Raw genomic sequence first — 27,217 nt, forward strand, 5'->3', positions numbered from 1 at the left:
CGGATAAATACGGGAAACAAAATCCGCCTGCGGGCCGAATGATTTTGGGTAAAGGGCCGCATTCGGCCCGGGGGCCGTAGGTTGCCGACCCCTGTTTTATTTTGCAATCAAAGGCTTCATTTAACACAGTGTTACAGTATCACTGACTGCAAACTCAGATGGTATAAATATAGCTTTATGATGACCTAGATCCATTGTGTTCCTCGTCGCAACTTTATTCACTCTTTGGGCATCTACTGGTGTCTCAATTTGATTCCAGCTCTCGATGCATTGAGAAATCTCCAGACCATGTCTTCATTCATCCCAGCCTCTGTAGTCCTGCTGAGCTAGGTGGTGTAGGAAGCAACTGCAGATGCTGGTTTACACCGAAGATAGACTCAAAATGCTGGAGTAACTCAGTGGGACAGGCAGCATCTCTGGAGAGAAGGAATGGATGACGATTCGGGCCGAGACCCTTCTTCAGACCCTGGACCCTAGAAGGTACCTTGCACTGAGCTGAATTCCCCATTCACCTCAAAGATCCTTAGTCCAGTTTAGCGATACAGCATGGAACCAGGTCCTTCGGCCCGCCGAGTCCACGCCAACCATCGACCACCCGTTCACACTAGTCCTATGCTATCCCACTTTTGCATCCACTCCCTACACACTTTACAGAGGGCCAATTAACCGACAAACCCGCACGTCTTTGGGATATGAAAGTTAACTCACGCGGTCACAGGGGGAACCTGCAAACTCCACACAGACAGTTGGACAGGTACATGGATAGGACAGGTTTGGAGGGTTATGGGCCAAGCGCAGGCAAGTGGGACGAGGGTAGCTGGGACATTGTTGGCCGGTGTGGGTGAGTTAGGCCGAAGGGCCTGTTTCCACACTGTATTAACCTATGACTCTATGGCAGCACCCGAGGTCAAGATTGAACCAGGGTCTCTGAGCAGAAAAGCAAAGTGCTGGAGGAAATCAGCTGTGTAGAGAAATAGACAGGCGACGTTTCATGTTGGGACTGTTCTCCAGACGCCAAGCTTCGCGTGTCCATTCCCTCTACAGATGCTGCCTGAGCCACTGAGTTCCTCCAGCAGTTTCCTGCTCCAGTTGCTAGCCTAGCCGTCTCTGGCGCCTCCTTGAAGACATTGCTTCTCAGTTCCAAAATAACATCACCTCTGGCCAAGTTTTGGATATCCAGCATAATTCTGAGGAAGTCGGTATCAGTTACTGGCAAAACACTGCTGGGAAGAGAAACAGAACATTCTGGAAACAGGCCAGGCAGCGTCTGCACAGAGAATAAAAGAACTAATGTCTAAGGTCAAGGACCTTTCTTCAGGACTGGAAAAGTGATGAGCAGTCAAGCTGGAAAGAGTACAGAGATCTACAAGGATGTTGCCAGGACTCGAGGGCCTGAGCTACAGGGAGAGAGAGGTTGAGCGGGCTGGGACTTCAATCCTTGGAGCGTTTGAAGCTGAGGGTATTTTGTGCTGCCCTAATGTGTTGGTCCTACTCAATTCTGCTCGCCACCCCAGGAACACCTGTTACAAGAGGTTGGTGAGGTCACATTTGGAGTATTGCATTCAGTTTTAGCCTCCTTGCTATAGGAAGGATGTTGTCAAACTGGATAGAGTGCAGGCAAGATTTACGAAGATGGTGCCAGGACCTGAGGGCCTGAGCTATAGGGAGAGGCTGGGCAAGCTAGGACTTTATTCCACGGAATACAGGAGGATGAGAGATGATCTTATAGAGGTGTATAAAATCATGAGAGGAATAGATAGGGTGAATGCAGGGTTAGGGAATCAAGAACCAGGGGACATAGGTTTACGGTGAGGGAGGCAAGATTTGCAGCTCTATAAGATCACCCCTCATCCTCCTGTACCAGCAGAGTGACTGAAACTAAACACAATACTCCAAATGTGGCCTCACCAACATCTTATACAACTTTAACATAACATTCTAAACTTTTACACTCAGTACCCTGACTGGTGGAGCCGAATGTATCGAAAGCCCCTATGTACCTATGACGCCACTATATAGCTTCACTCTCAAAACCCTCAGCTCCACGACACTCCCTACAATTCACTGCAAAGGTTTGACCTCCCAGTCAGTATAGATGGCAGATCACAGATGCAACGGGATCCCACTACTGGCCACTTCTTCTCATCTCCACCCCTTTCTGCTTTCCGCAGAGACCGTTCCCCTCACAACTCCCTGGTCAACTCGTCCCTTCCCACCCAAACCACCCCCTCCCCAGGTACTTTCCCCTGTAACCGCAGGAGATGCAACACCTGTCCCTATATCTTCCCCCTTGACTTCATCCAAGGACCCCGACAGTCTTTCCAGGTGAGGCAGAGGTTCACCTGCACCTCCTCCAACCTCATCTACTGTATCCGGTGTTCCAGGTGTCTACTCCTGTGTATCGGTGAGACCAAGCACAGGCTTGGCGATGGCTTTGCTGAACACCTCCGATCAGTCCGCCTTCACCTACCTGACCTCCTGGTGGCTCAACATGTCAATTCCCCCTCCCATTCCCAATCTGACCTTTGTGTCCTGGGCCTCCTCTATTGTCAGAGTGAGGCCCAGCGCCATTTGGAGGAACAGCACCTCCTATTTTGCTTGGATAGCTTACATCGGTATGAACATTGACTTCTCTTAACTTCAAATAGCCCTTGCTTTCCCTCTCTCTCCATCCCCTCCCCCTTCCCAGTTCTCCCACCAGTCCCACAGTTTCTGACTACATTCTATCTCTGTCCCGCCCACTCCCCTGACATCAGTCTGAAGAAGGGTCTCAACCCGAAATGTCACCCATTCCTTCTCTCCATAGACGTTGCCTGACACAAAATACTCCAGCATTTTGTGTCTACCTTGGCATGTCACAGAGACTGCAGATGCTGGAATCTTGAGTAAAAGAAAAGAGTGCAGGAGGAACTCAGCGGATCAGGCAGCAGGAAATGGATGGATGTCATTCTGGGTCTGAAGAAGGGTCCCGACACAAAACATTGTCTGCCCATTTCCCTCCACGGATGCTGCCTGACCCGCTGAGTTCCTCCAGCACTTTGTTTTTTGATAGATTGTAGAGACTCATTCCTTGTTAAAAACAGGGATGTAATGCTGAGATTCTATAAGGCGCTGGTCAGACTGAATTTTGAGTATCGTGAGCCGTTTTGGGCCCCAAATCTGAGGAAGGATGTGCTGGTTCTGAAGAGGGTCCAGAAGAGGCTTATGAGAATTATCCCATGAATGAGTGGGTTAACATATGATTAGCCTTTGACGGCACTGGGCCTGTACTCGCTGGAGTTTAGAAGGATGAGGGGACACATCATTGAAACTTAGCGAATAGTGAAAGGCCTGGATAGAGTGGATGTGGAGAGAATGTTTCGACTAGCGGGAGAGTCTAGGACCAGAGGGCACAGCCTCAGACTAATGGACGTACCTTTAGAAAGGAGATGAGGAATTTCTTTAGCCAGAGGGTGAAAGTCATTGCCACAGTTGGTTATGGAGGCTGTCAATTAATATTTTTAAGGTGGAAATTGACAGATTATTGATTAGTATGGGTCAGGGGTTACGGGGAGAAGGCAGGAGATTGGGATTGAGAGGGAAAGATTGATCAGCCATGATTGCACGGCTTGATGGGCCGAATGGTCTAATTCTGTTTCTGGAACATATGAACATGAAAAATAGCAGTCCTCTCCAACTGAGCAGCCCCTGTTTATACTTGATGCAGTGCAGGACAAATCAATTACATAATTGATCCAACATGACATGTCCTTGTGATGGCCTCTGGTAAAAATATCTGCTCTGTTTCAGAAGGTGCTGAATGTCAACGTTAGCTTCCAGGCGGCAGTGGGGGGGATTAAAAATCGCCATGTGTTTTTTTATTTAAAATTAAATGTATTCAGTTGTTTACGATAGTATTTACACATCAAACTATAACAAAACACCCACCACCATCATACAAAATTGGCAAATATTCCATACTACTAAACATCAGATTACTACATCACAATCCTGATCCAGGATATATTCGCCTTGTAGCCTCCCTCTCCCCCTCCCTCCCTCTATCTGCCCATTCCCTGCCCTCTCACCTCTCACTACATCCCCAAGCCGTGAGTCACGCCTCTTGTGGAAGTGTAGATGGGACAGGCTAGTGTATATGGGGCATGTTGGTTGGTCGGTGTGGGCAAGTTGGGTTGGAGGGTCTGCTTCCTCACTGTATCACTCTGACTAAGTGCACGCGATCTCTCAGTGGACGGGTCAGTCAGTGATCGCCCGCACCTCGGCCCTACGGGAGGCCACGGTGTTGTCCACCTCTGTTACAGTGTGTTCCAAGACGAGTGTGACCCCCAGCCCCACCCCCCTCCCTTTGTTTCCACCCCTTTATGGCACCTTCCCGGGCCTGACAGGGCAGTGAAGGAGAGGATCTTTCTTCTTGAGGGAGAAACTTCAATGATGGACCGTTACCTAAAAATAAAGTCCATTTAAGCTGGAGGAATAGAAACAAGTAGTTTACGTATGGCCTAATGGTGCAACGGGTAGTGCTGTTGCCTCACAGCGCTGGAGACCACCCGGAGAAAACCCACGCGGCCACAGGGAGAACGTGCAAACTCCACGCAGACAACACCCGAGGTCAGGATCAAGCCAGGGTACTTTGGGCTGTGTGGCAGCGGTTCTACCCCGTTGGAGATGGACTGGGATTTGATGATCAAACTCACCCATGTCCAACTCGTGGACCTGCCCGCATCGAACACTGGCCCGTCAGAGCGTGTGCCTGATTATCTCGGCCCGCTTGTAACATGAAGCCTGGCCCATGGGGCCCAGAGAAGCCCGTGCCCACTCCCTGACCCCGTCTCATGTTCACCGTCGGGTCCTTGTGGGCATGGGATGGGCAGCTAGGCTCTCATCACCGGGCAGGGGCAACTTAGAACATGGAACACAGAACATGGAACACAGAACATGGAACATAGAACATGGAACATTGAACGGAACACAGAACATGGAACATAGAACATGGAACATGGAACAGAACACAGAACATGGAACATAGAACATGAAACATGGAACACAGAACATGGAACACAGAACATGGAACATGGAACATGGAACATGGAACACAGAACATGGAGCACAGAACACGGAACATAGAACACAGAACATAGAACACAGAACATGCAACATAGAACACAGAACATGGAACACAGAACATGCAACATGGAACATAGAACATGGAACACAGAACATAGAACATGAAACGCAGAACATAGAACAGTACAGCACAGGAACGGGCCCTTCAGCCCACAATGTCTGTACGGACCGTGATGCCAGGCAGGCATGTGCCATCAGGGTGGGCAAGGTAGGCACTACCTCACCTGACTAAGATTATAAAATGGCAATTACTAAATATAAATAGTAAAGGCATGGGAGAATTATGCCTATCTATGAGATCGATCTCTTACGTAGGCATAATTCTCTGTGCCTTTCATCCACAGTACTTGTAACACGCAAAAGTCTGTGCAGTTGACATGCATAGGTGCAGCTTCAAGCCGTCAATGACAGGGATTGCTGAAGGCAGCTGAAATTCTGCCTTTGCAGTACTGTGCATGCGCAGCACAAGTTTCTTGGTGGGTTTTTCAAATATGGATTGCCATTATCTTAAGAGTGTCTTAGGAAACAAAGAAAGAAGAATGTGGTAAGTACATTTCTTGGTGCTATATGTTTTTAAATACCGTATTTCCCGGGGTGGGGGGGGGGGGGGGAAGAGTTCCTTTCACAGCATGTGGGAGTTGGCCCGGGGTAAAGTTGCGGGGAGGGCAGGAGTGTTGAGAAGGAGGGGATCGGGGATCATGCCAGTAACCCACTTGCGACGCTCCGGGCACGGAGCCACCGCATTGTGGCCGGGGGGAGAAGTAGCTCGGTGGCTGTGAGTGCCACCGGGACAGGACAGCCCCTTCTGCCGGTCCCCGCTCACCTCTCGCAGTGCACTCCGTCTGAAAATCTCTCTCCTGCCGCTCGCCGGCCTCACTCATGTCAGCTGCTTCCCGCAAATCCTTAAATTCCGACAGCGCGATCAAGGGACCAATTGAGGTTACTCGGCTGTGGGAATTTAAGGATTTGCGGGAAGCGGCTGACATGAGCGAAGCCGGCGAGCAGCAGGTGAGAGATGTTCAAATGGAGAGCACTGGCAGAGGTGAGTGGGCCGGCAGAAAGCGCTGAGGTCCCGGCGGCCACTCGCAGCCACCCGAGCTGCTTCCCTCCTTGGCCGCAATGCGGTGGCCCCGCACCCGGAGTGCCGCAACAGCGGTGAGTGAGTGGGTTACTAGCATGATCCCCGATCCCCTCCTTCTCAATGCTCCTGCCCTCCCCGCAACTTTACCCCTGGCCAGACTCTCCACATGCTGTGAAAGGAGCTCTCCCCCCAATTGATCCCTTGAAATAGTATTAGTATAAACATATTCATTCATTATTGTCATTCAATAAGATCACAACTGATTCAACTTGTCCCGGTGTGCTCCCGTTTGTCCCACCATCTATCCACCTGCCTTCATCCTCCACCCCCCACCCATTCAGTAATTCAGAATGAAGGAGATTTGGAAGCCTTGGGCAATTTGAATGATTACTTTCTTATTTTTACGGAGAACAATCTGCGCATTTGCGGTTTAAGATTTGTTTTTAAAGCTGACAGACTGCCTACCCTGACGTAATTACTCATGGCACGTGCCTGATACCAGGTTACACTAATCTCATCTTCCTGTACATTGTCCATATCCCTCTATTCCCTACGTATCCAGTTGCTTTTCCAAAAGCTTCTGAAACGCCACTATCATATCTGCCTCCACCACCACCCCTGGCAATATGTTCCAGGCCTCCACCATTCTGTGTAAAAATAACTTCTCCCGCACATCTCTGTTAAACTTTCCTCCTCTCACTTTATAACTATGCCCCCTAGTGTTGGACATTTTCGCCCGAGAATAATGGTTCAGACTAGCTATCGTATCTACGCCCTCTCATAATTTTATATACTTCTCTCAAGTCTCCCTTCCAGAGAAAACAATTCAAGTCCATGCAACCTCTCCCTGTAGCTGAAGCCCTCTAATCCAGGCAGCGTTCTGGTAAACCTCCTCTGCACCCTCTCCAAAGCTTCCACACCCTTCCTGCAATGGGCTGACCAGAACTGAACGCAATACTCCAAATGCGGCCTAGTCAAGGTCTTGTAGAGCAGCCTGTCGCTCAGCGGCTGCAGTGAAGGTTTAGCCTTAGGTTTACTGTTGTCACGTGTAGCGAGGTACAGTGAAAAGCTTTGTTTTGCACGCTATCCAATCTGATCAGATAATACTACACACAAATACATACACTACATAACTTCCCTTCTCCCCCCGCTCCCCCCCCCCCCCCCCCCCCCCCCCCGTGCCTCACCTGGACTTGCACCTTTTTCTCCTCCCCCCTCCTTCTACATTCCTTCCTCCAGCTTCACAATTCACAACTCTTCAATTCTTTTGTCTAACAACTTTTGCCTTTTCATTTCTGGCCCTTGTCCAACCAATTGCCTATCAAAACACCTTCCTCACCTGTATCAATCTATTTTAACCCACTGCTGAAGAAGGATCTTGAACCGAAACGTCACCCGTTCCTTCTCTCCAGAGATGCTGCCTGTCCAACTGAGTTACTCCAGCTTTTTGTGTCTATCTCCGGTTTAAAACCAGCACCTGCAGTTCTTTCCTACATATTACCTGCCAGGCTTTGTCCTGCCCCTCCTCTCTTCCAGCTTTCTTCCCCCCTTTCCCCCCAGCTTAAATCATTCTGAAGAAGGCGTCACTTATCCATGTTCTCCTGAGATGCTGCCTGACCCACTGAGTTACTCCAGCGTTTTGTAAACGAGAATCTACAGTTCCTATTTCTCCATGACTACAATGAAGTCAACCTCAAGTACAACAGGTAGAGCAAAGGGGAAGATACAGAGTGCAGAATATAGTTCTCAGCATTGTAGCGCACTAGTTCCAGAGACAAAGTCCAATGTCCGCAATGGGGTAGAGGTGAATCGGACATTACCCTCGCTTATGGAAGGACCGTTCAGAAGCCCGATAACAGAGGGGAAGAAGCTGTTCCTGAGTCTGGTGGTGCGGGCTTTCAAGCTTCTGTATCTTCTGCCGGACCGGGGTGGAGAGATGTAGGAATGACCGGGGAGGGACAAGTCTCAGTTTATACGGGACTGACGTATGATGGAAAAATAAGACGACTGGGCTTGTATGCACTGGAATTTAGAAGGATGAGAGGGACTCTTATAAAAACATATAAAATTCTTAAAGGATTGGACAGGCTAGATGCAGGAAAAATGTTCCCAATATTGGGGGAGTCCAGAACCAGGGGTCACAGTTTAAGAATAAGGGGTAGGCCATTTAGGACTGTTTGGAGGAAAAACTTTTTCATCCAGAGAGTTGTGAATCTGGAATTCTCTGCCACAGAAGGCAGTGGAGGCCGATTCACTGGATGTTTTCAAGAGAAGAGTTAGATTTAGCTCTTGGGTCTAAGGGAATCAAGTGATATGTGGAGAAAGGAGGAACGGGGTACTGATTCTGGATGGTAGACAAAAGTGCTGGAGAAACTCAGCGGGTGGAGCAGCATCTATGGAGCGAAGGAAATAGGCAACGTTTCGGGCCGAAACCCAAGGGGTTCGGCCCGAAACGTTGCCTATTTCCTTCGCTCCATAGATGCTGCTGCACCCGCTGAGTTTCTCCAGCACTTCTGTCTACCTTGGATTTTCCAGCATCTGCAGTTCCTTCTTAAATACTGATTCTGGATGATTAGCCATGATCATATTGGAGGACGGTGCTGGCTCGAAGGGCCGAATGGCCTACTCCTGCACCTATTTTCTTTGTTTCTATGTTTCTCTGATGTTGGCTGCTTTACCGAGGCAGCGTGAAGTGTTGATGGAGTCAATGGTGGGGAGTCTGGTCTGTGTGACGGACTGGGCCACACCAACAACCAAATGGATGAATAATGAGAAACAATCGTAAGGTCTGCGTGATATCTTTGACGGATTATTGTGCTGCCCAGCCTCAAGCTTTTGTTCACGACCAAACTGCTTTTGAATCTCTAAAATTAGTGCAGATGAGTAACGTGCAATTTCCTGTTGATGAAGTTGATGAATATAAAAACAGTTTTCACGTTCTGGAGCTCCTTATCTTGTTCTCTTGTTTCTCTTGTTGATCTAATCGTGGATTCTGACATTGTCATAGAGCCTTATAGTGCGGAAACAGGTCCTTTGGCCCAACTTGCCCACACCGACTAACATACACTAGTAAGTAAGTAAGTAAGTTTATTGGCCAAGTATTCACATACAAGGAATTTGCCTTGGTGCTCCGCCCACAAGTAACAACATGACATACAGTGACAGTTACGAATGACTCAGAAAACACTAAACATTAATAATAATAAAACATTAATGATAAAACACCATTGATCAAGCATGTGAACCAGCAAAATACCAGATCAAAGGGAGGCTACAGATTTTTGGCTGTTGAGTAGAGCAACTACTCGTGGATAAAAACTGTTTTTATGTCTGGCTGTGGCAGCTTTGACAATCCGGAGTCGCCTTCCAGAGGGAAGACTCCTCCAGAGTCCCACCTCCCCACGTTTCACCCACATCACTCTAAACCTGTCGTATCCATGTATCTGTCTAATTGCCTTTAAACTTTGCTGCAACTACCTCTGACAGCTCGTTCCTTACACCCATCACACTCTGCGTGATAAAAGCTTCCTATGAAGTCTTTCCCCTTTCACCTTATCCCTCTGCCCTCTGGTTCTCGATTCCCTCACTGAGACTCCACTCGATCTGTTCCTCTCATGTCACACACACATACACTGCCAGCTAATACATACTGTCAGCTTTCACTTGAGGAGAGCGTTGTTTGTCTGCACGGAGTGTACGTCTCCTCTCTCTGACGCTGCCTGGCTTGTCCTGTCCGCTGGCCCTTTCCCATTCACGCTGAACTCTCTACTTCTCACTGACACGCAGGCATGTTTACAGACCTGTGATGCTGCAGCAAGCAAGGAGTTCAGTGTTCCGTTGCTTATCACATGACAATTAAACTCGCCCGTCTCTCTCTGACCCTCACGTTCCTTCATACACTCACTACCTCACTGCCTCATTGTGGCAGTTCAGTTGTTGCCTGGCCCCCCTCCCTCTTGCCCCCCTCCCTCCCTCTTGCCCCCCCTCCCGTGCAGCCCCTTGCAACCCCTCTACCTTGCAACTCCTGTCCCTGACAACCCCTCTCCTAACCCTTGCAACCCTTTTCAGGCGGCACGGTGGCGCAGCAGTAGAGTTGCTGCCTCACTGCACCAGAAGCCCGGTTTCCATCCTGACCACGGATGCTCTCCGTACGGAGTTTGCACCTTCTCCCTGTGATCACGTGGGTTTTCTCCGGGTTCTCTGGTTTCCTCCCACACTCCAAAGACGTGCAGGTTTGCTGGTTAATTGTCCCTGGTGTGTTGGACGCGAAAGCGGGATAACATAGAACTAGTGTGAACGGGTGATCGATGGTCAGCAAGGACTCGGTGGGCCGAAGGGCCTGTTCCCATGCTGTGCTCACTAAACTATACTAAACCCTTTGTAACTCAACTCCCTTGAAACTCCTCCCCATTGCAGCCTTTCTCTCCACCCTTGCAACCCCCTCCTTTCACACCTTTGCCCCGCTGTGTTGACCAGATCTAACGATCCTGTCATTCACTGCACTTGTTGCTCAGGGTTTAACCCATCATTATCTATTCTTCGCAGTTCCATTTCTGGCTGTGGAATGAATCTCTCTCCTCACCCTGCGACGTGTTCTTAACCGCTCATTGTTTCACTTCTTGCCTCATTAGTGAGCTGCTTTATTCTAGTCAGCTCATTTAACACCCTATGTCTATGGGATAGTTTACCGGGGGTGAGGGGTGGTGGTGATGTGGAGAGGAAACTTCATTTTCTGTGCTCCTGCCTCTCGCTCCAAGAATCATCTGCTTCAAGGAAAGCTCCATCATTCCCGTCCCCAGGAAAAGTACAGTGCTCCTCAGGGTAATGTGCTCAGCCCCCTGCTCTACACCCTGTACCTCCGTGACTCTGTGGCCATGTACAGTGACAAGTCGATTGTTAACTTTGCTGATGACACCATTGTTTAATTTGGTCTAGTTTAGAGGTACAGCGAGGATCACTGCCCTGTTTTCACCTTACCCCGCCCCCCCCCCCTCCCTCCCCCATCCAGCTCCTTCCCACCTACACGTCACATGACCCTCAGTTTAGTTTAGAGACTTAGCACGGAAACAGGCCCTTCTGCCCACCGAGTCCGCACCAACCAATGATCATCTGTACACAAAGTCTGAAGAAAGGTCTGGACCCTAAACGTCACCCATTCCCGCTCTCCTGAGATGCTGCCTGTCCCGCTGAGTTACTCCAGCATTTTATGTCTACCTTCGATTTAAACCAGCATCTGCAGTTTTTTCCTACATCATCTGTACACTCGTTCTATCCGACACACCAGGGACAATCTGCAGAGGGCCAATTGACCTACAAACCCGCACGTCTTTGCGATGTGGGAGGAAACCGGAGCACCCGGAGGAAACCCACGCAGCCACCGTGATAGCGTGCAAACATTGTACAGACAGCACCCGTAGTCAGGATCGAACCCGGGTCTTTAAACTCCAGAGATTCAGCACGGAAACAGGCCCTTCAGCCCACTGTGTGTGCGGTGACCAGCGATCACCCCGTACACTAGCACTATCCTACACACGAGGGACAATTTACAATTTGCAGAATGCAATTAACCTACAATCCTGCACATATTTGATGTGTTGGTAGAAACTGGAGCACCCAGAACAAACCTACACTTTCACAGGGAGAGCATGCAAACTCCGTACAGACAGCACTCATAGTCAGGATTGAATCCGGGTCTCTGGCCATCTGCGAGGCGGGAACTCAACCGCTGCGCCACCGCGCTGCCCATGGTGGAGGACAGATCTATAACTAGGGGTGCGACACAGCACAGGACAGAAATTGAGAAGCTTGTGTCCTGGTGTCAGGACTGCAACCTTGCCCTGGACATCAGTCAGATTAAAGTTAGTTCACCGTGCAGGTCCTGCCCATATTGGACCTCCCGATATGCAGCAGCTCACATTACTCTGTATTGGATTCCACTCATTGAATGAATTGTGCTTACCATGTACATTGTTAACACTGTGAGCTTCATGCCAGCAAGAAATTTCATTCCTGGTAATATCCCTGGTGTACATGACAATCAACTATGCAGGGCAGCACTGTGACTCAGTAGAATTGCTGCCTTGTAGCACCGGCGACCTGGGTTCGATCCCGACTACGGGTGCTGTCTGTACGGAGTCTGTACCTGCGTCGGTTTTCTCTAAGATCTCCAGTTCCCTCCCACACTCCAAAGACGAACAGGTTTGTAGGTTAATTGGCTCGGTATAAATGTAAATTGTCCCTAGTGTAAATTGTCCCATGGCGTTAGTGTGCTGGGATCGCTGGTAGGCGTGGACTCGGTGGGCTGAAGGGCCTGTTATCACGCTGTGTCTCCAAACTAAAACTGATTCTGAACCTGATGGAACGGTTGACATTTCTAATGGACAGCTTTTCACCAGACGGTGTTTTGCGACTAATTGTCCTTCTGTCACCCCCAGGCAGACACTCGGCAACGGGGGGGTTGGGGGGGGGCATTCCTTGGCGGCTTAAACTTGATTTTGTTTCCCCTGCCGGCACCCACCAAATAAAACCAGCTCCCTCGCAGCGAGGAGCGATAATTTGGTGCTAAATGAGGGGCGGCACATCACAGGCTCAACGCTCTCTCTCGATGATTGCTGGTGCAGTTATTTATAGAGCCCATGGTGCAGTCAGTGCCGTTGTTATTTAAATTGGCCTTCACTGTGCTAAATCCGTGTTCTTCCCGAGCTGTCTGTGGAGAGCAGGCTCTGGAGATTTATTTTTGCATTTCACAGCAATAAAGCTCCCTATTCCTGGCCCCGCTCTTCTGCAGAGCCAGGCTGTTCAATAATTGAAAAGATCCTCGCCTGCAGACTGATAGGCAAACTCAAAGGTTCTGAACAACCCCATACCTCACATATTCCCTCTCTCCAGTGATGCTGAGTTACTCCAGCATTTTGTGTCTGTCTTCGGTTTAAACCAGCATCTGCAGTTCCTTCCTACACAAACACGCCTGTCCACAGCTAGGAAGTGACAAGCCCCTGTCTCTATTGAGCTGGGCAGGGGTTGCAGACACGTTCACAAGATACTAATGGGTGACTTATGTAGAAACGAGGAACTGCAGATGCTGATTTACAAAAAAGGACACAGAGTGCTGGAGTAACTCAGTGGGCCAGGGAGCATCTCTGGAGAACATGGATAGGCGACGTTTAGGTCAGAATCCTTCTTCAGACACAAAGAGTTTTATAGGGCGGCATGTTAGCGCAGTGGTAGAGTTGCTGCTTCACAGCACCAGAGATCCGGACTCGATCCTGACTACTGTGGTTGCCTCTACAGAGTTTGTACATTATGGCTGTGCCCACGTGGGTTTTCTCTGGGAACACTGGTTTCTCTGGTTTCATTCCCACCTTCAAAGATGTGCGGGTTTGTAGATTAATTGGCTTCTGTAAAAAAAATTGTAAATTGTTCCTAGTGTGTAGGATTGTGCTAGTGTACGGGGTGATTACTGTTCAGCAAGGACTCCAGTGGGCCCAAGGGATTATTTTTAGGCTGTATCTCTAATGTTTAATGTCTAAACACCCACTTCCCCATTCCCACACTGACCTTTCTGTCCTGGGCCTCCTCCATTGCCAGAGTGAGGTCACACACAATTGGAGGAACAGCACCTCATATTCCAGCTTACACCCCAAGGACAATTTATAATTTATAATTTTACCAAGCCAATTAACCCACAAACCTGCACGTCTTTGGAATGTGGGAGGAAACCGGAGCACCCGGAGAAAACCCTCGCGGTCACAGGGAGAAGGTACAATCTCTGCACAGCTAGTACCTGTAGCCAGGTCAAGTCAAGTCACTTTTATTTCTATAGCACATTTAAAAAACAACTCTCGTTGGCCAAAGTGCTTTACATTGGTGGAGGTACTAACGTTATACAACAGTGGTTCATAGATTAAGTACCTACATAAATACATACATATAGCCCTCCCTCAGAGGACGTCAAGAAAGGCTTGAGAGTAAAGATGAGTTTTAAGTCTCGACTTAAAGGAGTCGATGGAGGGGGCAGTTCTGATGGGAGGAGGGATGCTGTTCCACAGTCTAGGAGCTGCAACCGCAAAGGAGCAGTCGCCCCTGAGCTTATGCCTAGACCGCGGGATGTTCAGAAACCCCAAGTCGGCCGATCTGAGGGACCTGGAGGTGGTGTGGTGGGTAAGCAGACTTTTGATGTAGGTGGGGGCAAGCCCATTAAGGGCTTTGTAGACATACAGGAGGATCTTGAAATTTATTCGGAACCGCACAGGGAGCCAGTGGAGAGAAGCCAGGATCGGGGTGATGTGGTCCCTTTTTCGGGTGCCCGTCAGGAGTCTCGCTGCGGCGTTTTGGACCAGTTGCAGGCGGGACAGGGTAGATTGGCTGATGCCAGTGTAGAGGGAGTTGCAGTAATCTAGGCGGGAGGAGATACAGTGGCTTGCAAAAGTTTTCATACCCCTTGAACTTTTCCACATTTTGTCACGTTACAACCACAAACGTAAATGTATTTTATTGGGATTTTATGTGATAGACCAACACAAAGTGGCGCATAATTGTGAAGTGGAAGGAAAATGATACATGGTTTTCAAATTTTTTTACAAATAAAAAACTGAAAAGTGTGGCGTGCAAAAGTATTCAGCCCCCTTTACTCTGATACCCCTAAATAAAATCCAGTGCAACCATTTGCCTTCAGAAGTCACCTAATTAGTAAATAGGTGTTTACAATAGAAGTCACCTAATTAGTAAATGTATGTATTTATGTAGGTACTTAATCTATGAACCACTGTTGTATAAATAAATACACTTATGTGTAATCTAATATCAGTATAAATACAGCTGTTCTTTGAAGGCCTCAGAGGTTTGTTAGTGAACAAACAGCATCATGAAGCCCAAGGAACACACCAGACAGGTCAGGGATAAAGTTGTGGAGAAGTTTAAAGCAGGGTTAGGTTATAAAAAAATATCCCAAGCTTTGAACATCTCACGGAGCACTGTTCAATCCATCATCCGAAAATGGAAAGAGTATGGCACAATTGCAAACCTACCAAGACATGGCCGTCCACCTAAACTGACAGGCCGGGCAAGGAGAGCATTGATCAGAGAAGCAGCCAAGAGGCCCATGGTAACTCTGGAGGAGCTGCAGAGATCCACAGCTTAGGTGGGAGAATCTGTCCACAGGACAACTATTAGTCGTGCACTCCACAAATTGGGCCTTTATGGAAGAGTGGCAAGAAGAAAGCCATTGTTGAAAAAAAGCCATAAGAAGTCCCGTTTGCAGTTTGCCACGTGGGGGACACAGCAAACATGTGGAGGAAGGTGCTCTGGTCAGATGAGACCAAAATTGAAGTTTTTGGCCTAAATGCAAAACGCTATGTGTGGCGGAAAACTAACACTGCACATCACCCTGAACACACCATCCCCACTGTGAAACATGGTGGTGGCAGCATCATGCTGTGGGGATGCTTTTCTTCAGCAGGGACAGGGAAGCTGGTCAGAGTTGATGGGAAGATGGATGGAGCAAAATACAGGGCAATCTTGGAAGAAAACCTGTTAGAGTCTGCAAAAGACTTGAGACTGGGGCGGAGGTTCACCTTCCAGCTGGACAACGACCCTAAACATACAACCAGAGCTACAATGGAATGGTTTAGATCAAAGCATATTCATGTGCTAGAATGGCCCAGTCAAAGTCCAGACTTAAATCCAATTGAGAATCTCTGGCAAGACTTGAAAATTGCTGTTCATAGACGCTCTCCATCCAATCTGACTGAGCTTGAGCTATTTTGCAAAGAAGAATGGGCAAAAATTTCAGTCTCTAGATGTGCAAAGTTGGTAGAGACATACCCCAAAAGACTGAAGAAGGGTTTCGGCCCGAAACGTTGCCTATTTCCTTCGCTCCATAGATGCTGCTGCACCCGCTGAGTTTCTCCAGGTTTTTTGTGTACCTTCGATTTTCCAGCATCTGCAGTTCCTTCTTAAACCCCAAAAGACTTGCAGCTGTAATTGCAGCGAAAGGTGGTTCTACAAAGTATTGACTCAGGGGGGCTGAATACTTTTGCACGCCACACTTTTCAGTTTTTTATTTGTAAAAAAATTTGAAAACCATGTATCATTTTCCTTCCACTTCACAATTATGCACCACTTTGTGTTGGTCTATCACATAAAATCCCAATAAAATACATTTATGTTTGTGGTTGTAACGTGACAAAATGTGGAAAAGTTCAAGGGGTATGAAAACTTTTGCAAGCCACTGTAAATGTGTGGATGATCTTTTCGAGGTCGTCAAACTGGAGGATCAAACTGCCAGGATCGAACCCAGTTCTCTGGCGTTGTGAGGCAGCAATTATACCGCTGCGCCACTGTGTCGGCCTGCACAATCTGAGTGTCTGATCGTTCACATGTTCGTAAGAAGCTGTAGAAGTGAAGGAACCTGCTGGTGATAATATCGGGTCGTACCGAGCTACCTCAGCCTGCATCTCCTCTCATTGTTGGTGGGATCTTTCTGTTCACACATTGATGGCCACGCTTTGCAGTGACACTTCACACTGAATGCATTTAGTGTTTAGTTTCCTGGATGATCTATAGATAAAAAGACTTCACAGACAATGAGGTCCATCTAGTAAAAACCAAAGGGGAGCAAGTTTAGTTTAGTGTGGGGATACAGGGCTGAAACAGGCCCTTCGGCCCACTGAGAACTCGCTGTCCAGCGATCTCCGCACATTAACACTATCCTACACACATTAGGGACAATTTACAATTTTACCAAGCCAATTTACCTACATACCTGCACGTCTTTGGAATGTGGGAGGAAACCGAAGATCTCGGAGAAAACCCACACAGGTCACGGGGAGAACGTACAAACTCCGTACAGACAGCACCCGTAGTCAGGATCGAACCCGGGTCTCTGGCGCTGTAAGGCAGGTGGAAGGTGTTTTTGCTGGGATTAATTTCTGCAAAATTAATCCTATTAAGTGGTGGCACAATGGCGCAGCGGGTAGAGCTGCTGCCTCAAACCCTCAGAGACCTGGGTACCTGTTCCTCACTGATGATCCCGGGTTGAAACGAGGTGCCAAGCTCTCCAGGCCAAATTAGAGAAGAAAGGAATAGGTTTTTAAACAGAGCTTAAACCTCTCAGGGCCTATGTTGTCATTGGGAGATCTTCACTTTGTACTGGGTGAGTCACAAGCGTTTTCTTGCAGCAAGTGGTGGTATGGTTCATATTGTTTAGTCAACAAAGCTAATGCTGACTTCTTTTATCTTTCAGTTCGTCTCCATGACAGCATATCAGAAGAAGGATACCACTATCTCGTGTTCGACTTGTGAGTACTGATTGGGAAGGGTTTACCAGTGGCGGCAGTGGCGCAGCGGGTGGAGCTGCTGCCGCACAGCACCAGTTTACTTTAGTTTAGTTTATGGTCACCTGTAATGAGTTGCCGTAAAAAGCTTTTTGTTGCGTGCTAACCCAGTCAGCGGAAAGACTATACATCATTACAACCGAGCTGTCCACGGTGTACAGATACAGGATAAAGGGAATAATGTTTACTGCAATTTAACATCCAGTAAAGTCTGATTATAGATAGTCTGAGGGTCTCCAATGAGGTAGATAGTAGCTCAGGACCACTCTCTAGTTGTTGGTAGGATGGTTCAGTTGCCTGATAACAGCTGGGAAGAAACTGTTCCTGAATCTGGAGGTGTGCGTTTTCACACTTCTGTACCTCTTGCCTGATGGGAGAGGGGAGACGAGGGAGTGACCGGGGTGAGACTGGTCCTTGGTTATGCTGCTGGCCTTGCCGAGGCAACGTGAGGTTTAGATGGAGTCAATGAAAAGGAGGTTGGTTTGTGTGATGGTCTGGGCTGCGTCCACAATTCACTGCAATTTCTTGCTGTCTTGGACAGAGCCGTTCCCAAACCGTGCTGTGATGCATCCCGATAAAATGCTTCCTGCGGCGCATCTGCAGAGCTTGGTGAGGGCTGTTGGGGACATGCCGAACCTCTTAAGCCTTCTAAGCCTCTTAAGCCTTCTACCCCCCATGGACTGTCTCCCTCAGATGGTCACGTCGCACAGACACATCTGCACTTTAGTCTGTTTGAACTGTTTTGACTATTTTACTGTTGTAATGTTCTTTTTACAAACCATGTTCTCGGGGTAACTAAATCTAAATTGTATTACTTATTTAAGTTATGACATCGGATGGAAGCTGCATACCAAATCTCGTTGCACCTATGTGCAATGACAATAAAAGATATTATTATTATATTATTATTATTATTATTATTATTATTATTATTATTATTATTATTATTATTATTATTATTATTATTATTATTAAGGAAGTAGAGGATTTGGTGTGCTTTCTTGGTCATTGTTTAGTTTAGAGATACAGTGCGAAAACAGGCCCTTTGGCCCACCAGGTCCGCACCGACCAGCGATCGCCGCATATTAACGCTGTCCTACACACATTAGGGACAATTTTCTTTTACATTTACCAAGCCAATTAACCTACAAACCTGTACGTCTTTGAAGTGTACGTCTGTTTAGTTTAGAAATTGTAAATTGTCCCCAGTGTGTGTAGGATGGTATTAGTGAAACGGGGATCACTGGTTGGCGTGGACTCGGTGGGCCGAAGGGCTGGTTTCTGTGCTGTATAGCAAAAGGATTTGTGTATATATCATAGTATATGTCATAGCAAAAGCAAAGTATATGTCATAGCAAAAGGATTTGAGTATAGGAGCAGGGAGGTTCTACTGCAGTTGTACAGGGTCTTGGTGAGACCACACCTGGAGTATTGCGTACAGTTTTGGTCTCCTAATCTGAGGAAGGACATTCTTGCCATAGAGGGAGTACAGAGAAGGTTCACCAGACTGATTCCTGGGATGTCAGGACTTTCATATGAAGAAAGACTGGATAGACTCGGCTTGTACTCGCTAGAATTTAGAAGATTGAGGGGGGATCTTATAGAAACGTACAAAATTCTTAAGGGTTTGGACAGGCTAGATGCAGGAAGATTATTCCCGATGTTGGGGAAGTCCAGAACAAGGGTTCACAGTTTAAGGATAAGGGGGAAATCTTTTAGGACCGAGATGAGGAAAACATTTTTCACACAGAGAGTGGTGAATCTCTGGAATTCTCTGCCACAGAAGGTAGTTGAGGCCAGTTCATTGGCTATATTTAAGAGGGAGTTAGATGTGGCCCTTGTGGCTAAAGGGATGAGGGGGTATGGAGAGAAGGCAGGTACAGGATACTGAGTTGGATGATCAGCCATGATCATATTGAATGGCGGTGCAGGCTAGAAGGGCCGAATGGCCTACTCCTGCACCTATTTTCTATGTTTCTATGTTTCTATGTATCTCTAAACTAAACTAATAAAAAAATGCAAACTGAGAACATCTAAACTAAGCCAAACAATCTGCTGGTGGGTGGGATAGCCCAGAGGTGAGTGGGTGGAAATATGAAGTATCTTGTACTGAATTTGCATATTCGTGCTGAAGTTTAGGACCATATGTTGGAATTGTTCATACGCTGACATAATTGCACGCACATCCTGTGAATTCAGTCCTATTTTTGCTCAAGCAGCATTGGACTTGACAGCATCATGAATAAAGCAATTGAAGTAACATTTACATTTTGAGGACAGACACAAAAAGCTGCAGTACCTCAGTGGGACAGGCAGCATCTCTGGAGAGAAGGAATGGGTGACGTTTCCGCTCGAGACCCTTCTTCAGACAGGGGAGAGTGGAAAACCTGAGGTATGAAAGGTTACAAACAGATTGGAGCAGGCACTGCTGGCCAAGGAGCCCACAATGGTCCATTGTTGGCTGTGGCGGAGATAATAACGAAGGGGATCCGAACAGTGGAACTAGCAGGAGGGTTAGGGTGGGGGGGAGGGATGGAGAGAGAGGGAATGTAAGCGTTACTTGAAATGAGAGAAATCAATATTCATAGCCCTGGGCTGTAAGCTGTCCTACATTATGAATCAGTATAGTTTAGAGATACAGCACAGAAACAGGCTCTTTGTTCCATTGAGTCCACGCTGACCAGCGATCCCCGCACACTAACACTATCCTACACACACTAGGGACAATTTACAATCATACCAAGCCAATTAACCTGTAAACGTGGGAGGAAACCAGAGCACCCGGAGAAAACCCACGTAGGTCACAGGGAGAACGTACAAACTCCGTACAGACAGCAGCTGTAGTCAGGAATGAACCTGCATCTCTGGTGCTGTGAGGCGGCAACTCTAGCCCTGCGCCACTGTGCCAGCCCTTGTGACTGGGTCTGAAGGGATTGTGTTTTTCACATGGAGTATAGGAGGCTGATTGTAGCGTTATAGTGAATATGTATATCAAATCAGGAGGAGCATAGGTAAGGTGAACAGCCAAGTCTTTTGCTCAGGATAGGAGATTTTGTAGTTGGGATAGAAACATGGAACTGCGGATGCTGGTTTCGACAGAAGGACACAGAGTGTTGGAGTAACTCAGCGAGTCAGGCAGCTTCCCCACTGAGTTACCCCAGCGCTTTGACTCCTTTTGAGTTTAAAACTAAAGTAGGGCGGCTCAGTGATGCAGCAGGTAGAGCTGCTGCCTCACAGTACCAGAGACGCGGGTTCCATCCTGACCTCAGCTCGCTGTCTGTGTGGAGTTTGCACGTTCTCGGTGCGACCGCGAGGGTTTCCTCCAGGTGCGAGGGTTTCCTTCCGCATCACAAAGACGTGCTGGTTTGTAGGTTAATAGGCCCCGGCAATTGTGCATTGAATGTGCGGGGACTGACTTTGCCAGAGATGGTGGTGCAGGCAGATACGGTGGTGCCGTTTAACTTCCTTTCTAACAGGCACAAGGAAGTGGTGGGAATAGAGGGATATGGATCATGTGCAGGCAGATGGAATCACTTTAACTTGGCATCATGTTCGGCACAGACATTGTGGGCCGGGTGGCCCGTTCCTGTGCTGTACTGTTCTATGTTCTATGTTTAGAAGCTGAGTACATGGGCCTTCTTTCCCTGGAGAGTAGGATGTTGAGATGTGATCTAAGAGTATATATGAGGGGCATGGATAGACCATGACATCTGGGAGCCTAATTAGGCCTTTCGGCCCATCGAGTCTGCTCTGCCGACAAGGTGGTGGTGTTCCCGGCAAGCAGCGCGCCGGGGGTAATCCCGGTAAGTGTGGCCAAGCCCTCCAGCGGGCAACGGCTCGGGCAGTGTACCCACTCAGCCGGTGCAACCACCGCCGACTCTGTAGTCGGCCCCAGGCCACCGATGTGGACGGTACTGGGCCCTGAGAGCGAGGAGGGACCCTACATTATGAATCAGCACCTGCCGATAGCAGAGAGACCATTAGAGGGCGCGGAGGGCCATCAGAGAGTGGGTGGGACCGTCACAAAGTGAGGAGAGCCTTAAGAAAGCGAGGAGAGAGCGGGGGCTGTAGATAGGTCTCTTCAGTGAACCTTTGTGACTTTGTCGGTGCCAAACGGTGGAAGTTGCTGACAAAGCACACGCTACTCTAGCTGCTGTGAAGGACATTTCAATGTTGGATGTGCGTGCATGCGCGTGCTTGCGGTTGGGGGTCACCGATCCAAGATAGATTTGTCACGGGAGGCGATGTTATTTTAACATTGTTCATTTGCGCACAAGAGCAGTGATGGCAATGCTGAGTCTGCACTGTCTGGCCCTGATTACTAAAAATAAAGAAGAACAAAATTGCACGCACTATCACAATGTTTAAAACACCTTTGGACAGGTACACAGATAAGATAGTTTCAGAGCAATATGGGCCAATTGCAGGCAGGTGGGACTTGATAGAACAGCTAGGATAAATGCAGTCTTTTACCCAGAGTAGTTCAGTTTGCTGACCATCGATTCCTGCACACTAACACTATCCACCTACACACTAGGGACAATTTACAATTATACCAAGCCAAGTAGCCTACAAACCTGTACGTCTTTGTAGTGTGGGAGGAAACCGGAGCACATGGAGAAAACCCACGCAGGTCACGGGGAGAACGTACAAACAGACAGCACCCGTAGTCTGGATCGAACCCGGGTCTCTGACGCTGTAAAGCAGCAACTCTACCGCTGTGCCACCTAATATAGAATTAGTGTGAGTGGGCAAAAGGTTCAGCATGGAAGTTGTGGGCTGAAGGGCCTGTATCTGAGCTGTACAATTCAACGATGATGGGTCCACGCCTCTCAGGTACAGGAACCATAGATGCTGCTGCACCCGCTGAGGTTCTCCAGCACTTTTGTCTACCTTCGATTTTCCGGCATCTGCAGTTCCTTCTTAAACCCTTTCAGAATGACACGAGAATCAAGCGTCCAGTGAGTAAGTAAAGAAACACAAGTTCAGACGTTAGTCAGTCTGAAGAGATAAATCCCAAGGACCAGTCAGTCTGCAGCCCAGAACCTCACAGGAGGTGGCTGCAATTGACCCGAAACCTCACCCATCCATGGTCTCCAGAGATGCTGCCTGACCCACTGACTTACTCCAACTGTGTATATCTTTAGACCAGGTTTAGGTTTATTATTGTCACTAGATAGAGTGCATGTGGAGAGGATGTTTCCACTAGTGGGAGAGTCTAGGACCAGAGGGGGCAGCCTCCGAATAAAAGTACGTACCTTTAGAATGGAGATGAGTGGGAACATCTTTAGACAGAGGATGGTGAATCTGTGAAATTCATTGCTGCAGACAGCGGTGGAGGCCAAGTCATTGGGTGTTTTTTTAAAGGGGAAAAAGTTCCTGATTGGTAAAGGTGTAAAAGGTTACAGGAGAATGGGGTTGAGAGGGAAATGTAGATCAGCCATGATCGAATGGCGGAACAGACTCGATGAGCTGAATAGGCCAATTCTGCTCCGATGACTTATGGCTTATGGTCATGTGTACTGAGGTACAGTGAAAAGCTTTGCTTTGCCTGCTATCCAAAACAAATCGGATAAACCTATACATAAACAAAATCAAGTCAAACTCGTTCAATAGGGAGAGATACAGAGTGCAGAATATAGTTCTCAGCATTGTAGCGCACCAGTTCCAGAGACAAAGTCCAATGTCCGCATTGGGGTAGAGGTGAATCGGACAGTAGCCTAGCTTATCGAAGGACCGTTCAGAAACCTGATAACAGAGGGGAAGAAGCTGTTCCTCAGTCTGGTGGTGCTGGCTTTCATTGTCTCTCCGAACATGGTGCTGGCGTTACCTTTACTGTGTCGGCCTTTTGTCCCATTACGCTTCTCTAGTATGTTAGGTCTTTAGGCTAAACATATGACAAACTTGACTAATTGTCTTAGACATCCCACCATCGGTAGTCATGGAAACGGTGTGGTTAACTGCGTGGTTACTGGCCTCTGCTGTGAAGACTGAACCCCGATGGAAACAGTCCATGTGACTCCCTTGTTCAAGAAGAGAGGAAGGCACAGGGCGGGGAGCTATGGGACAGTAAAGGGCCTGTCCCACTTACGCAATTTTTTTCCAGCGACTTGCCGACAACCGTCATTGTCGGAGCAGGTCGCCGAAATCTTTCAACATGTTGAAAATCCAGGGGCGACCAGAAAAAGGTACGACTCTTTGGGCGACTACTCACGACCAGACAGGCGCCACCCTGTGACACCCCCGCGACAGGCTAGATGCCGGAAAAATGTTCCCCATGCTGGGGGAGTCCAGAACCAGGGGTCACAGTTTAAGAATAAGGGGTCGGCCATTTGGGACTGAGATGAGGAAAAACCTTTTCACCCAGAGAGTTGTGAATCTGTGGAATTCTCTGCCACAGAAGGCAGTGGAGGCCAATTCACTGGATGTTTTCAAGAGAGAGTTAGATATAGCTCTGAGGGCTAAAGGAATCACGGGATATGGGGAGAAAGGGGAGGAATGGGGTATTGATTTTGGATGATCAGCCATGATCATATTGAATGGCGGTGCTGGCTTGACGGGCCGAATGGCCTACTCTTGCTGCCTGTCCCTTTGAGTTACTCCAGCTTTTTGTGATATCATCTATTTTGTATGTCTTCTAAGTCAACGTGGCTTTATGAAAAGTTAATTTCCTTGACTTATTGAAGATGTGGCAGGGAGAGTTGACAAGGTTGACTAAATATCCTCCTCATCTCCTTTCTAAAGGAACGTCCCTTAAAGGGGCGGTCCCACTGCGGCAACCTAATTGGCGAGTTTAGAAGAGTTCAGGAGAGTTTGAAAAAGTGTCATGTTGAAGACCTCCTATGTTGAAGACTAGCTTCGACTAACTTCGGGAAAATTGGACGCCGAATAGTGGAGAGTGAAGACGACCTCCTTCGATCTCCTTCGACCTCCCATCGACTATGATGAAGACTACCTAGAACTACCTTTGACTACCTTCGATTACCTTTGACTACCCTCGATTATCTACGACTAACATGCCGATCTACTACGACCTACTTCGACTAAACCTACGAGTAAAAAAAGTATCAATTTTTTCTATTGCCATCTTTTATTACTCGCGGGCATTTTTCAGCATGTTGAAAAATACGCCGCGACCTAGCTGAGGCCTCGAGTACGCGGGGACTACTCTCGAGCATGAAGGAGAGTTACGAAGACCTCCTAGGACCTCGTGTCGACCATGCTGCGAGTATGCGTCGAGGGCAAACTCATCTGATTAGGTCGTCGCAGTGCGACAGCCCCTAATCCTGAAGCCGTGCCCTCTGGTCCTAGACTCTCCCACTACTGGAAACATCCACTCGATCGAGTGACAATAATAAGCCTTAACCTAATGTACATTTACGAAGTGTTTAGATTGCACGGCACAGCTTCCTGTAGATGGAATGTATTTAGATTTCCAAAATGGCATTTGACATAAGACACTGGTGCATAAATGAAGAACCCAGAGGAAGTGTGTTAGCATGGAATGAAAATGACAGTTCCATAGAAAATAGAGTTACAATAAATGGGTCTGTGGGGAGGATTAATGGGCCTGTCCCACTTACGCAACTTTTTCGGCGACTGCCGGCACCCATCATAGGTCGTTACAGGTCGCCAGAAATGTTGAACATGGTGAAAATCCAGCGGCGACCAGAACAAGGTACGTCTCTTTGGGCGACTACTCATGTCGCCAGGATGTCGCCTGTTTATTCGTGAGTTGTCTCCTCAGTCGACTGAAGAGTCGTAGCGTCTTTCTGGTCGCCGCTGAATTTTCCAGCATGTTAAAAATTTCGCCGACCTGCATCGACCTATGACGGATGCCGGCAATCGCCGAAAAAGTTGCGTAAGTGGGACAGGCCCATCAGTCTAAGGCTTACATTTAAGTTTATTATTGGATCTATGCTCGAATGTATAAATCCCTAGCTTGCCCAACGTCTCCCTACCGCTCAGGCCCTCCAGTCCTGGCAACATCCTCTTATATCTTCTCTGCAGTCTTTCCAGCTTGACAACATCTTTCCATTGAAGATAGACACAAAAAGCTGGAGTAACTCAGCGCGTCAGACAGCATCTCCAGAGAAAAAGAAAAGGTGACCTTTCTCAACATCTTTTCATTAGCAGGGTGACCAAAACTGAACACAATACTCCACAGAGTCCAGACCCGCTGAGTTCTTCCATTGGTTTTTATCTCAGCATTCCAGCATCTGCATTTCCCTTGTTTTACCATGTACGTGTTCTGTTAGAGATCCAGCTAGCAGTTTGTGGTGTGGTGCTCTTCAGGAGTGAATGGATATCATTTTGCCATTAACTTCAGTCTGCTCACAGACACAATTCGCGATTAGGAGGTGTTTGTGTCTTGTTAATATTGCACGACACCTGACTTGTAGGCTCACAAGCTGTGAAGCTGCTTAGTTTTAGTGCATTTTGCTCTGTCTCCTCATCTGTCTGAGCAATTATTTGCTGTTGCAAATCAGGAGCATTCATTCTGGCAGCATCTGCACTGCAGCAGTGTGTCTGGGCTCTGCAGTGTCTCTCGCAGCCTGGAGCATGGGCTGGCCTCACACCCACCACCTGCCCCCCACCCACACTGCACAATCTGCCCCCCACCCACACTGCACAATCTGCCCCCCACCCACACTGCACAATCAGCCCCCCACCCCTGCCCCTCACACCAGGAGGTTTGCACCATTGGCTGGGCAAAGAGATTTAACCCTCCCATCTCCCCCCCCCCCCGCCTCCCACTGTCTGTCCCCTCCATCTCCCTCCCTCTGTTCCTCCATCCCTCTGCCTCCTGCTGTCTCCCTCCCTCTGTCTCCCTCTCTTCTTCACCCTCCCTCTCCCTCCATCTGCCTCCTCTCTCCCACTTCCCACCTGCTTCCCTCCCTCCCTCCCTTCTTCTCTCTCACTCCCTCCCTTCCTCACCCCCTCTCTCTCCCTCTCCCTCCCTCCCTCCCTCCCTCCCTCCCTCTGCCCCCCTCCCTCTATCCCTCCCACCCTCTCCCCTTCCCTCCCTCTCTCCCTCTCCCTCTCCCTCTCCCTCTCCCTCTCCCTCCCTCCCTCCCTCCCTCCCTCCTTCTGCCTGTTGTCCTTCCTTCCTCTTTTGCTCTTTCACATCGCTAGATACATTTTGCTGGCAGATTTTCTCGCCTGCATCCTGTGAGCGGCTGCTGTGTGGAATAGCCTGTGTTAATGCTGCTGTCTGTGCTCTTGAACTGCTAACCTCTCCCCACACCTCCATTAAGTGGGCTGGTGTCAACGTTTGCTTAAAGCTCTCATGTGAAGTGCTTCGGAATGCATTACCGCAGTAAACCTGCCAAATAAATGTAAGGGAAGCGTTTAGTTTAGTTTTAGTTTAGGGATCCAGCGCGGAAACAGGCCCTTCGGCCCATCGACCAGCGATCCCCTCACACTAACACTATCCAACACACACTAAGTGCAATTTACAATTATACCAAGCCAATTAACCTACAAAACCTGCACGTAGATGGTAGATCTCTGAGAAACCTACACGGGTCACAGGGAGAACATGCAAACTCCGTACAGAAAGCACCCATAGTCAGGATCGAACCCGGGTCTCTGAGGCAGCAGCTCTACAGCTGCATCACCGTGTCACCGATGTAGTTGACTAGATGGTGTTAATATGTAGAATGCAGTACGGCAAGAG

At 48.3% G+C, this 27,217-nt stretch overlaps 1 protein-coding gene across 25 annotated transcripts in view; it reads left to right on the forward strand.

The window, feature by feature from the left end:
- The window catches only part of LOC116967405 (calcium/calmodulin-dependent protein kinase type II subunit beta), a 263,340-nt gene that overhangs the window by 78,953 nt on the left and 157,170 nt on the right, over positions 1-27,217 (forward strand). For all 25 annotated transcript variants that reach the window (XM_033013933.1, XM_033013946.1, XM_033013947.1 and 22 more), the window contains exon 3: positions 17,448-17,502. In XM_033013933.1, the coding sequence (XP_032869824.1) occupies positions 17,448-17,502 (55 nt within the window). The remainder of the gene's footprint in view (positions 1-17,447; positions 17,503-27,217) is intronic.

This window comes from Amblyraja radiata, chromosome 39 (assembly GCF_010909765.2).
Source record: "Amblyraja radiata isolate CabotCenter1 chromosome 39, sAmbRad1.1.pri, whole genome shotgun sequence".
NCBI lineage: Eukaryota > Metazoa > Chordata > Chondrichthyes > Rajiformes > Rajidae > Amblyraja > Amblyraja radiata.